Here is a 13180-nt window from a genome sequence, read left to right as displayed (position 1 = left end):
ATCTCACGATTTAAATCCTTTTTTTTTTTTTTTTTATAAAGAAAAATAAAAAAGCAGTTGCACCGAAAATGGTCCTCCTGTTAATTCGCCAACCCCTTTATTTGTGACCTCTTGGTCTTTCTATGCGATGTTCATTTGCGACTTTGGGGTGGCTGAAAATCGATACTCCATTCAAATGGAATATGACATTTCTTTTGATGGGCCGCTCTTTTGATGGGCCTTGGGTTTGTCTACTTAGCCGTTTGCAATTCCGTTTGTGACCTTCCAAGTTTATCAACAACATTCAAAAGCATCAGAACCCTCCAACGAAAGACAACAAAGGGAAAGGCTACGCATGTCGACGGGTCTACATGTATGAGACATCATTTCCTTCAATTTTATATGTATTATATGCACAAAATTTCGCTAGTGTATGTATATATATTGTCAGTGTATCAAAAATTTATGCTAAGGAAAAATGTGAATAATTAGCGTCTAAAGTTAAAACATTCCATTTAGTTTCTCATACCATATATTCTGCCTCCTCCAATTCAGGTTGGTAGCTATCTCACGGAGCAAGGGCTGTCGATAGGGTTCTATGAGCGTGATTTTGGTAAGTCCAAACTCGACTCACAAAATAAATAGAGCTTTTGAGTTGGGACCCAAATTATAATAAGAGTCAGATTCGATTAACATTTTTATATGAGTTTCAAGTTAAAATCAGAATCAACCAAAACTCACTGTAAAATGCATCATTATATTACATATAATGTGTGTTTAATATTTATGAATTATTATAAATTATTAATATTATATGTTGTAATATGATTATGTATTATTATTATTATATATATATATACATATATAATAAGACTTATAACCATACCTTAATCAAACACGAGCTTGGCAAAATCCAAACTAATTGAATGGAAATTTAATATTTTTTAGATTTAAACTCTGTCCCATCCAATTATATATGAAGTTTCACAAGTTTTTTTTTTTTTTTTGTATTCACGCCAAATAGATTGGGTTCAGACTGACCCGGCCCAGTTCACAATGAAGTGCGGCCTACCGAGTGGAAACGAGTCTTTGACAACCTTAGAAGCAGTCCACGGTGGGGCTGGAGGGGAGCGCAAGCGCCACGTGCAATGGGAGCCATGCATAGCACTGCTCGATTACAAATGCTACTCGAGTGAAGAAACGAAGTAACAAACGGCAACCCTTTATTATTATTTTATATATTTTTTTTGGTAATAGAATTGAAGAATATTCTGACGAGGTTTTGTGGTCCAATTGAGAAGACAAAGATTCATAAACAATTTCAATTCTAATGCCCAACGGCTATCTAGTATTTACTAGGAGTGCCACAAAGGTTTTTTTTTTGTGTTGGGTTTTTTGGTTGAGAATTGAGCTATAGTCAAATTATATACTCCGGCAGAAACATCCCGTGAAAATTGAAACACGCTCGAGTTGAGCAGCTCCTCCAAGTAAAAGGGGAATTAAGCAGGAGCCAGGAGCCAGGAGCCAGGATTCTCTCTCAACAAGGGATACTCGTGATTCAGAGCTCTTAAATTTCACGAGTTTCTTCTTTCCCTTCTGGCTTCAGACATTCAGACATGCCTCCAAATCCCAGTTTTGGCTTTTCTTCACACCACCTTCAAATACCCCCCAGAACCATGCACGACATCAAGCAACCCGGAATCATCAAGCATTTGCTTCATTTGCCATGGCCGCCCAACTCCAGCTTTTCTTTCTCTGCATATTGTCCTTTTACTTCGGTTTCCTACAAGCTGATCATCTTGAAACCTACATTGTTCAACTCCATCCCAATGGAATTACCAGACCTTCCTTCAGCTCCAAGTTTCATTGGCACTTGTCCTTCATTCACAAAGCCATTTCATCTGAAGAAGACTCCGCCTCTCGCCTCCTGTACTCTTACCGCTCAGCCATGGAAGGCTTTGCAGCTCGGCTGTCCAAGCTTGAGCTTGAGACTCTGCAGCGGTCCCCAGAAGTAATAGCAGTCAGACCTGAGAGGAGAATTGAGCTCCAAACCACGTACTCTTACAAGTTCTTAGGACTCAATCCAACAGCGAACGGGAATGCCATTGGTGCCATTCTCAAGTCTGGATTTGGCAGGGGAGCAATAATTGGGGTGCTCGACACGGGAATTTGGCCCGAGAGTCCGAGTTTTAGTGATGATGGCATGCCCCCTGTGCCTAAAAAATGGAGAGGAATTTGCCAGCAAGGAGAAGACTTTAATTCTTTGAGCTGTAATCGCAAACTTATTGGCGCCCGATTTTTCACTAAAGGTTACCGTGCGGCTTCCAAGTCCTTGTCAACAGATGATGCCGTTGAATATGTGTCACCGAGGGACGGCCAGGGTCATGGCACCCATACAGCATCGACTGCTGCCGGAACCCCAGTTCAAATGGCTAATGTTCTGGGCAACGGGGCAGGAGAGGCTCGAGGGATGGCTCCAGGGGCGCACATTGCTGTATATAAAGTTTGCTGGTTCAGTGGCTGTTACAGCTCTGACATCCTAGCAGCAATGGACGTAGCGATCAGAGATGGAGTGGATATACTCTCCCTTTCACTTGGTGGCTTCCCTGTTCCGCTTTATGAGAATACCATTGCCATTGGCAGCTTCCGGGCTATGGAGCGCGGGATATCAGTTGTATGTGCTGCAGGAAATAACGGTCCAATCCAAAGCTCGGTTGCTAATGAAGCTCCTTGGATTGCAACTATTGGTGCTAGTACGCTTGATCGAAGATTTCCGGCTATAGTTCAGCTTGGTAACGGGAAATTTCTCTATGGGGAATCCGTATACCCTGGAAAAGGAATTCCAAGCGCTGAGAGAAAACTTGAGGCAGTCTACATAACAGGAGGGCAGAAGGGAAGCGAATTCTGCTTGGAAGGCTCTCTTCCTACCGCAAAGGTTCGTGGCAAAATGGTAGTTTGTGATCGAGGTGTCAATGGGAGGGCGGAGAAAGGTCAGGTTGTGAAGAAGGCTGGTGGGGCTGCAATGATCTTAACAAATACAGCAATAAATCTTGAGGAAGATTCTGTTGATGTCCATGTCCTTCCAGCCACATTAATTGGTTTTGATGAATCAGTTCTGCTGAAAAGCTACATAAACTCCACAAGGAGTCCGATGGCACGAATTATATTCGGAGGAACAGTAATTGGGAAGTCTAGAGCACCTGCAGTAGCACAGTTTTCATCGAGGGGACCGAGTTTTACTGATCCTTCAATTCTCAAACCTGATGTTATTGCTCCAGGGGTTAACATCATTGCTGCTTGGCCGCAGAATTTAGGCCCCAGCGGCCTTCCAGAAGACAATAGACGAGTGAACTTCACACTAATGTCTGGCACTTCCATGTCTTGTCCACACGTCAGTGGAATTACTGCTCTCATCCATTCTGCTCACCCACAATGGTCTCCAGCAGCAATCAAGTCCGCGCTTATGACAACAGCTGATGTAACTGACCATCTAGGGAAACCGATAATGGATGGAGACCATCCTGCAGGACTTTTCGCGACTGGAGCTGGACATGTAAATCCAATTAGAGCCATCAATCCAGGGTTGGTATATGAAATCCAGCCCATGGAGTACGTAATTCACCTCTGCAGTCTTGGATACACAAGATCTGAAGTTTTCAGCATTAGTCACAGGAATGTTAGTTGCCATGACATTGTGCAGAAGAATAGGGGTTTTAGCCTCAATTACCCCACTATATCTGTCATGTTCGGGCCAAGAATGACTGGTAAAATGATTAAGAGGAAACTCACAAATGTTGGTAATCCTAATACGGTTTTCTCAGTTGATGTGATGCCACCGGACGGTGTCAAGGTGAGGGTTAAGCCACGACAGCTGACATTTACACACACAAATCAAACGATGAGTTACAGAGTTTGGTTAATGTCGAGGAGAAGAAATGGAAGCGAGGGGACGAATTTTGCTCAAGGGAGTTTGACTTGGTTCAACAGCAGACAAAGATCCAACGGGGTTAGAAGTCCCATTTCAGTGACTTGGGCTTCAAAGTGAAGAAAAACAACTTTGTTTAAGCGGCAATACTACTGCCAGTAGTATTTCACCTTCACATTTCTTAGGAATTTCGTCTGGGACGATGACAAGAGGAGTCACGTCCGTCAATCTTTTCTATATTTTAAATTTCTTTTCTTTGCATCTTTTACAAAGGGAAATTTCAGCATTTCACTAATTAGAGCATGCTTTACATCTAAAGACTGTCTACTCTGGACACACAATGATTCTAGAATTCAAACACGTTCAACAGATTCAAGCATACACAACAAACACAGCAGAGGAGCACCTCCAAGAAATCTGAAGGTTAGGCTCCACGGGCAAATTCTAGCACTCCAACTCACAAGATTAGAGAACCCAATTTACATAATCTAATTTAATTGCAAAACAGAATTGGATAATAGAATGCCTGCCAATCTACAAGACAAAAATGATCGCAATATTTGATTCCATTCTCTTTTTTTGATCCATCACCTGTTTACTTTCTCTTAGTTCTTATATAAAACAAATAACTGCAAGAGAAGCACGTGAAACACAAGCACTATTGTCTCGACTTGCATGCAAATCTCATTTGAGAGCTATTTGCTTGAAATACTATGGAAAACACAAATTTTCCAATTTCAATCAACCTAACTGCAGAAAACCAACGTGCCAGACAAACTTGAAGAGAAACAGAGAGGAGGAAAGAATGTGCCATTGCTTCATTTTTTGATGAATTGTAGTCCGTTAGCATTAGCGTATCGCTCCATGAATCTCATGAACCTGTCCCAATCTCTTGGTGTCCGCATGATATACTTAGCTTCAATAGCTGCAGGCTTCCCGTTAACAAATTTAGCATTAACATCAACTGACTGAAGGACCCCTTCTTCATCAATCATGTAGAATCCGGTTATATCACCAACCTCACTAGAGGAGTCAAAAACTGACGGTTCGTCAAATCTGAATATGGCCACACCATTTGTGCCATCCCTTGATTTCGTTAGCTTCACGTCAGGTATTGTCTGTTCATCAGTTCCTTGTATGAACTGAATCGTGGGTTTTGCCATCATCATTATTGTGAGTCTAGATGACTGACACTGTTTTCTTGGGGCGGCGAAACGTGAATGAGGTATGCGCAAAGGTTTACCATTGAATGGGGAACGTAAAATATGAATGGCTCCAGAAGGCAAGCCTGCACGACAAGTAGTAGTAGTAAGATCATGTCGTAAGTGCAGAATCACATGTAAATTGAGCATCTTCTTCCCTGTTGCAATCCTGATTCTCAATTAATTATTCATCCGTAAATGTTGTCTATTACCACCTATAGTTTAGGACGAAAGAGGAACGAACACCTTTGTCAAGCAAATTTTAGCCCAGCTCGTGGAAAGGTCACCAGTCTGTAAGAAGAGTAACAGAAATGCGAAGGTACGTACATAATTTCGAAAAGGTAGTTCTTGCGGTCATATTTTGGTGTACGATTAAGAAGCCATGGTATCGCACTGTCTCTATACGAATTATGAGCAGGAAACAGCGCACTTGCACAGACATTCAATTAATAGGACAAAAACAGTTTCTGAGTTAGCTATGCTTGCAAGGGTAAAATTCATAGTGGTAAGGATCAAGCCCAACTGGGATATTGATTTGAAAGCAACCCTATTCGACTTGAGCACAAGAGCCATTGTGCATAACACTTGGGACAGATTAGAATTTGAGTGAACTTAAAGTAGTAGTAGTAGAAATTTAATGACAAAGAAGCCATGATTAGAAGAGCAGGGAAACATGTCACGAAGGAAGCAATGAGGGGTGGCAGTAGTAGCAGTAGATGTACCTGCAAGAGAGCGAGGGTGGTGAGAAATTGCTGTACAGAAAGCAACAGACCGCAGCGTTGCCATTTCTTCCGTTCTTTCTTCACGCAGCCTCTGTGTGTGTGTGTGTGTGTGTCTGTGAGAGGCAGTACGGGAGAGGGAGAGAGGGGGGGTGTGTGGAAGCGAAAGTATCAGAATTTGCAGCCAGGGGAAAGTTTAAGTTTCAGTGATTCGAGGTGGAAGTGTTCTTTGCGGGATTGTGGGTAGCAGGATGTGTAATGACGACAGCCATTCACCTTGCAAAAGGATTGACTCTTCTTGTCCCATCCCATCCCATCTTCTAATACTACTACTATTTCATAGCCAGACTGGTTTTCTTGATTCTTCTTAGAAAGTAAAAAAAAACAAAAGAGTGAATATTTCTGCTGCAGCAGCGACAAGTTGGGCTCCAAATCCAATATACATATGGTGCTATGCATATGTAGCTTCAAAGTCAAATACATGGCCTGCTGTTGTATCTCCTTTTGCAGAGTCACACCCTGGAGGCCCAAAAAACGGTGGAAAGCCAACCTGCCTTCCTTCTCGGCCCGTTCTATCCATGAAACAGATTGCACTAAAGGCCCGTTCTATCCGTATATATCCATTCCATTCCATTCCATTTGTGAAGACCAGCCAGCCAATCCATCCATGTGTCACAGAAGACGGTGGCCCCACAACTCACTCACACATCATGTGCCACATGTGCAATCTCCACAGTACACACCTATCACTCGGTCTATTATTTGATTTCTACTTTGCAAACTATACAATATTTATGGCTGGGATGATTGATGATGGAGTTCCGTTCCGTGGGAGGAGCTGATCAGGGAAGCTGCGGCTTCACATGGCCTCCACTTGCTTTATACGACGGTTTTAATTGGTTCTTCCAATCTTTCCATCAACAGTTTATTTCACATGTTTGCATGTGAAATATGGCTGTTTATTCTGTTTAAACTAATGATAATAATAATTAATGCTTCTCCGTTAATCTTATACTAAGTACTACTAAAGTTTATGGTGAAGAGGTGTGGGGTGGCCCGCCATGCATACGCCACTAACACTCCAATCATCATCTGATCTCTGATCTATATATAGAAGTTGAATTTCGACACCAAAAAAAAAAAAAATCTGATCTCTGATTTATTCCGGATTACATTTTGCTGTTATATTTATTGTCGAACCGTTTTTGTATGATCCCATACCTGATACCAATACCACACACAAGTGACAACCGATAAGACATACACTACGAACTCTTAACTAACGGATAATAACTACCCCTATATATCACGCTTATAAATCACAAACAAACTTTATTTTTACTATAATTTTAGATTTTTTTAATTTAGTAATCTTTATCCTTAACTAACGGAAAATAACCATCCCTACAAATCGCTAACTGATAACAAACTCACCACTATGAAAATCACGTATCGAGAAGTAAGGATCTCATTTGAATTACAATTTTCATAATTCCCACAATTCTACATATATGACGTATCATGCTTTTCATAATTATTCACAAAAATTGAAAATTGCTATCTCATTTTATTCTCATTTGTCATCCACACAAACCAAATACAGTAAGAAAAAATCATTGCCTATCATACTCTCACCATGTACAATTGCCATCTACAAACACTTCAACGGCGCCTGAGTTCAAAATCACGCCTACAGTAAAATTACTCCAGTTTAATTAATTACTGAACAAATTCTTCAATTCATAATCATAACATATATCTTCTTTCATTCTTACTAGGTTAAATATTTTCAAATACTTGCTTACATTCATAGCATTAACAAGAAAGCATATTCTATGAGTTATGCAAAAATTTGTGGACAACCATGTGAAGGTTATTTTGCAAAAATAGTGTGTATGCATTGTAATGACTTGGTCGACACTATTGTTAGGTAATTAATTTCATGTCCCTTTAATTTCAACGTATTTTTTTGTACTGTATATAACTTTTTCTTCCCAAACAGGCGCAACGTTAATATACAAATCGGAGATTCCAGCGGTAACCTGCATCTTAATCTACAAGATAGACATGCACGATTCATATTTCGTTGTGATGTTTCTTATCTTAGAGAATTGCAAAGAAAAGTGAAATTTTTTATACATATTTATTTTTTATAATACTATTTATAAACTACGTAAAAAATGCACTTATTTTGAATTCCGCATGCTCTTAATTCTCAAGAAAATGGAGGTAAACAATTTTCGAATGATGTACACATTTTATTATATTTCGATCTATTGCTAGACAAATCTTAAATTTTAATTATGTTGGTACGATTTTTTAATTAATTTTTTTCATTCACCGCCTCTTTTAATTTCTTTTAATAATGTCAGCACCGTGCGTATTCATGCTAGTAAAGTAAGCATTTATGAGCTTATTTGGCAAAATGGTTTAAAAGGAAACATTACTATTATTCAACCATCTAAGGCAAATTCACGTTACTTCTTTTAAACGTAAAAGCCCCTATAATTTTAGTCTTCACTAACTACTTAGTTTTGTTTCCTTTTACTCATTTGGCATTTTGAAGAGAAAAGAACAAAGGAACTTCATTCATTTTGTTCCAATTATCAACTACTATTATATCTCTTGCATTATTAGTGATGTCCAGGTTTAACAAAGCTTTCACATGGTTTGAGACTTGGAGTTAATTAAAATACTCGAGTGAACATGTAGTCTATCACTAATCTGTTTGTCATCTTTTATCTTGGACAAACGGACAATAATAATTATATCATTTGCCCTCCGCTATTTCTTTAACCCTTTTATTTTTTTTTTCCGGTCCAATCTTCATCTCGTTGCCCATTTTGTGGGACCCAAAACGATTGAAAATTGAGTAGACTTGACTCCAATTGTGAATGTTTGTCTATCTTGGAAGCTGCCCGTGACCATTTTCATCAAGAGGAAAAACATGCGCTCATAAAAAAGCACAGATTTCTCTTAGTAAAGAATCCCCAAGTCCCAGCCCAGAAATTCCTCCTTCGCTAAAGCATGCACGGTGTCTAAAAGCGGTTTTTTCTAGTGAATAATCAAATTCGTAAAGACTCTTTTCTATGACTATGAGTGGAAACGCTGTAGAACGATATCCCTGCTTTTAGCACAAGTAAAAAGAGGTTCAGTTTGGGCTGCTAAACTGCCTTTTAACATAGCATTTGGTGCCTTCATGTTTGTTTTAATGTTTTAATCCCCAACAAGTTATTAAGGATTCTTTTGTACGAGGACAGAATGCAGTAACGAGTACCGTGCTTGCAAATTGCAATAGATAAGAGTTTCTACTTTTTCTCATTTTTTGTAACGAACAAAACAAGATACTAACTCTTATACCACTAATTTAGACCGGCTAGTTTAAGAGATTAACTTAACCTGTACAGGCTCGTTAAAATAGCCATCCAGAATTGTTTCTCCATGACTGGAGGCTGCACCATGTAGCAATAGAATTCTGTAATGCAGCTGTTGTAAGACCGGAGGGAGGGCTAAGTCTCAGCGATTGCCTTGAACTTGCAACAGATAGATGAACTCCCAAGCATGCCTTAAAATAGTATATTCAGAGACACATGATCAGAATTTATCATTGCACTGCCACAAGTTGACTGTTGATTAATAACTATAAATAAGAAGAGACATTGTATCAGCTGCTAGAACACATTCTTCTCCATGTTTTATGTCGGACTCTCTTCCAGTAAGTCCAAACTTCCTAGTAATTATTTGCTTATGAACAGCTGTTGCAGAACCCAAGATCTCACGAGTTCTTTAATTAAATAACCAATGCCTCCCAACTTAACCATTGTCATTCGTACACCTATATGTCAATACTCGGGGGAAAGACCAAAATTTTCTTCCATGCAAACACTTCTCATTGCTCTCTCCACCAGCTCGAGTGAGCCACCTCTCTAGATCCTAGCTTATGAGGACCTAGGAGATTAGCAATTGCAGAAGAGGAGCAATATGAAGTTGCATGTTCCTTTGTTCTTCTTCCTCTACTGTTTCATTGCTTGTTGCAGCCACGGTTTTGCTCAGAAAGTTAACTTCAACAATCAAGTATTAACTTTGTTATCAATAAAGGCAAGTCTTATTGATCCATTGGATCAGCTTCGAGATTGGAAAGTTGCAGACCAAGCGATAGTGAACAATTCCGTTCACTGCAGTTGGACTGGAGTTCAATGCAACTCCAATGGTGCTCTAGACAAGCTTAATCTTTCTCACATGAATCTTTCTGGGGTTGTATCCCCTGACATCCAACGGCTGCAAAGTCTAACTTCTTTGAACTTATGCGGCAATGGGTTCTCATCACCGCTGCCAAAATCTTTGTCAAATCTCACTGCATTAATTCACATTGATCTGAGCCAGAACAATTTTGTTGATGACTTTCCTGTGGGGCTTGGAAGGGCAATTGGACTATTGACGTTAAATGCTTCAAGCAACAACTTCTCGGGCTATCTTCCTGAGGATCTGGGTAACGCAACATTCCTTGAGACCTTGGATCTTCGAGGGAACTTTTTTGAAGGTCCAATTCCCAAATCTTACAAGAACTTGGGCAAGTTGAAATTTCTGGGTCTTTCAGGGAATAATCTGAGTGGTCAGATACCACCAGAGCTTGGAGAACTTTCATCATTGGAGACTATAATTCTTGGGTACAATGAACTTGAAGGTGGAATTCCAGCAGAGTTTGGGGACCTTACCAGTCTGAAGTACCTTGATCTAGCTGTTGGCAATCTTGGTGGCCCAATTCCAGCTGAACTAGGGAAGCTACAAATGCTGGATACACTTTTCTTGTACAAGAACAATTTTGAAGGAAATATTCCACCATTAATTGGAAACATGAATTCATTGAAGTTGCTGGATTTTTCTGATAACATGTTGTCAGGGGAAATTCCAGCAGAGATAGCTAATCTGAAGCATTTGCAGCTCCTGAATCTGATGTGCAATCAATTATCAGGTTCAATTCCAGCAGGGTTTGGGGGGTTGACTGAGCTAGAGGTGCTTGAGTTGTGGAACAATACCTTATCAGGTCCTCTTCCGAGTGACCTTGGCCGCAATTCACCGCTTCAGTGGCTAGATATTTCATCCAACTCAATATCTGGTCAAATTCCAGAAAGCTTGTGCAGTAAAGGTAACCTCACTAAGCTTATTATGTTCAACAATGCCTTGACTGGTCCAATTCCAGCTAGCCTATCTACATGTATGTCCCTGGTTCGGTTCAGGATTCACAACAATCTTCTTTCTGGGACAATTCCAGTTGGCTTTGGTAAACTTGGGAAACTTCAAAGGCTTGAACTGGCAAATAATAGTCTTACGGGGCAAATCCCAAATGACATTGGTTCGTCCGCATCTCTTTCTTTTATTGATTTCTCCAGAAACCACCTTCAATCTTATCTTCCTTCATCCATTCTGTCCATACCAAATCTGCAGAGATTCATGGTCTCAGATAATAACTTTGTTGGCGAAATCCCAGATCAGTTCCAGGATTGTCCTTCACTTTCTGTGCTAGATCTCTCATCAAACCAATTCACTGGAAGCATTCCAGCTAGTATTGCATCATGCGAAAAATTGGTAACCTTAAATCTAAGGGAAAACCAATTAACTGGGCCAATCCCAAAAGGAATTTCTATGATGCCTACATTAGCCGTTCTTGATCTGTCCAACAATTCTTTAACTGGTGGGATACCTGAAAATATTGGGAATTCTCCTGCGCTTGAAATGCTCAATGTTTCTTATAACAAGCTGGAGGGTCCTGTTCCTGCAAATGGCATGCTTAGAACTATTAATCCAGATGATCTTGTTGGCAATGCTGGTCTCTGCGGCGGTGTGCTTCCTCCATGCTCCGGTAATTCAGCATACACATCCAAGCGGAATAGCTTGCATGCAAAACACATAGTTGCTGGATGGCTGATTGGAACATCAGCACTTTTAGCTCTTGTCCTAGCAGGTTTGGGGGCGCGATCCTTGTATAAAAAGTGGTATGAGAAAGGAAGTTGCTTTGAGGAAAGATTTGAAGTTAACAGCAGTGACTGGCCTTGGAGACTAATGGCATTCCAAAGACTTGGTTTCACTAGCAATGACATTCTAGCCTGTATTAAGGAATCAAACGTGATAGGCATGGGCGCAACAGGAGTTGTTTACAAGGCAGAAATGCAAAGCCAAAAGATGGTAGCTGCAGTCAAGAAACTGTGGAGAACAGGAACTGACGTTGAGATCGGAGGCAGTGATGATCTTGTTGGTGAGGTCAATCTCCTAGGAAGATTAAGGCACAGGAACATTGTAAGACTGCTAGGATTTCTGCATAATGACTCCGAGGCAATGATCCTGTACGAATACATGCAGAATGGTAGCCTTGGAGAAGCTTTACATGGCAAACAAGCAGGAAAGTTGCTAGTTGACTGGGTATCCCGCTATAATATAGCGCTTGGCGTGGCACAAGGACTTGCATATCTCCACCACGATTGCCACCCTCCGGTGATCCACCGTGATGTCAAGTCAAACAACATCCTGCTGGATGCAAATCTCGAGGCAAGAATTGCAGATTTCGGGTTGGCAAAGCTGATGGTGAAAAAGAATGAGACTGTATCAATGGTTGCTGGATCCTATGGGTACATAGCCCCTGGTAAGTTGCTCATACCCTTTAATGATCTGCGGCTATGAGGCCATTTAATGTTTTTTGGGATTTTAATACAGCACGAGAATGCTAGAGTATGTTTTATTCTTTGCGAAATCTTTAGTCAAGTAAATTGGCGACAAAACCAAAATTGTTTCAGGCTGTAAGCCTCCTAATTTCTGAAGATTAACAACTGAAAAGCCATGACATGAATCGGTTTCATTTCAAGATAAGAATGCATGCAAGGGGATTCAATATATGATGATTAGAAACACTGACTGTTCTTTGTCTATCTGATTTAACTTCCAGAGTATGGGTACAGCTTGAAAGTTGATGAGAAGAGCGATATCTACAGCTATGGGGTTGTCCTCATGGAACTTCTAACTGGTAAAAGGCCATTGGATCCTGAATTTGGAGAATCTGTCGACATTGTGGAATGGATACGCATCAAGATCAGAGACCACAAGTCCTTAGAAACGGCACTAGACCCTTCTGTAGGAATCACGAAACATGTTCAAGAAGAAATGCTGCTAGTCCTGAGGATTGCCATTCTCTGTACAGCCAAGCTCCCCAAGGACAGACCATCCATGAGGGATGTCCTAACAATGCTTGGAGAGGCAAAGCCTCGAAGAAAAGGTAGTAGCAACCATGGCGCCGATAAAGATAACCCGGTATTTAGCACAACACCTGTAAATGACATTCCGTAAAAAACCAAACTCCTCCCAGA

The 13180-nt window shown here is 40.5% G+C and overlaps 3 protein-coding genes across 3 annotated transcripts; 2 read left to right on the top strand and 1 right to left on the bottom strand.

Moving 5' to 3' along the window:
- Positions 1–182: 182 nt before the first annotated feature.
- LOC113774083 (subtilisin-like protease SBT1.2) lies at positions 183–4321 on the top strand. Its single transcript, XM_027318653.1, has 3 exons — positions 183–224; positions 535–592; positions 1458–4321. The coding sequence occupies exons 1-3, from the start codon at positions 183–185 to the stop codon at positions 4022–4024; spliced, it is 2667 nt and encodes an 888-aa protein (XP_027174454.1). The 3' UTR covers positions 4025–4321.
- A 118-nt stretch (positions 4322–4439) lies between these two features.
- On the bottom strand, positions 4440–6109 carry LOC113760494 (photosystem II reaction center PSB28 protein, chloroplastic). The gene is made up of 2 exons (XM_027303098.1): positions 5829–6109; positions 4440–5192 (listed from the first exon to the last, which is right to left on the bottom strand). The coding sequence occupies exons 1-2, from the start codon at positions 5890–5892 to the stop codon at positions 4723–4725; spliced, it is 534 nt and encodes a 177-aa protein (XP_027158899.1). The 5' UTR covers positions 5893–6109; the 3' UTR covers positions 4440–4722.
- A 1939-nt stretch (positions 6110–8048) lies between these two features.
- Positions 8049–13160, top strand: LOC113774076 (MDIS1-interacting receptor like kinase 1). Its single transcript, XM_027318649.1, has 3 exons — positions 8049–8054; positions 9795–12462; positions 12763–13160. Exons 1-3 carry the CDS (start codon positions 8049–8051, stop codon positions 13158–13160), a joined length of 3072 nt encoding a protein of 1023 aa, XP_027174450.1.
- The last annotated feature ends 20 nt before the right edge of the window (positions 13161–13180 follow it).

The sequence above is a fragment of the Coffea eugenioides genome, chromosome 1 (genome assembly GCF_003713205.1).
Source record: "Coffea eugenioides isolate CCC68of chromosome 1, Ceug_1.0, whole genome shotgun sequence".
Lineage (NCBI taxonomy): Eukaryota > Viridiplantae > Streptophyta > Magnoliopsida > Gentianales > Rubiaceae > Coffea > Coffea eugenioides.
Note: the sequence above shows the minus strand (reverse complement) of the source record. Positions and strands in the feature narration are given on the sequence as shown.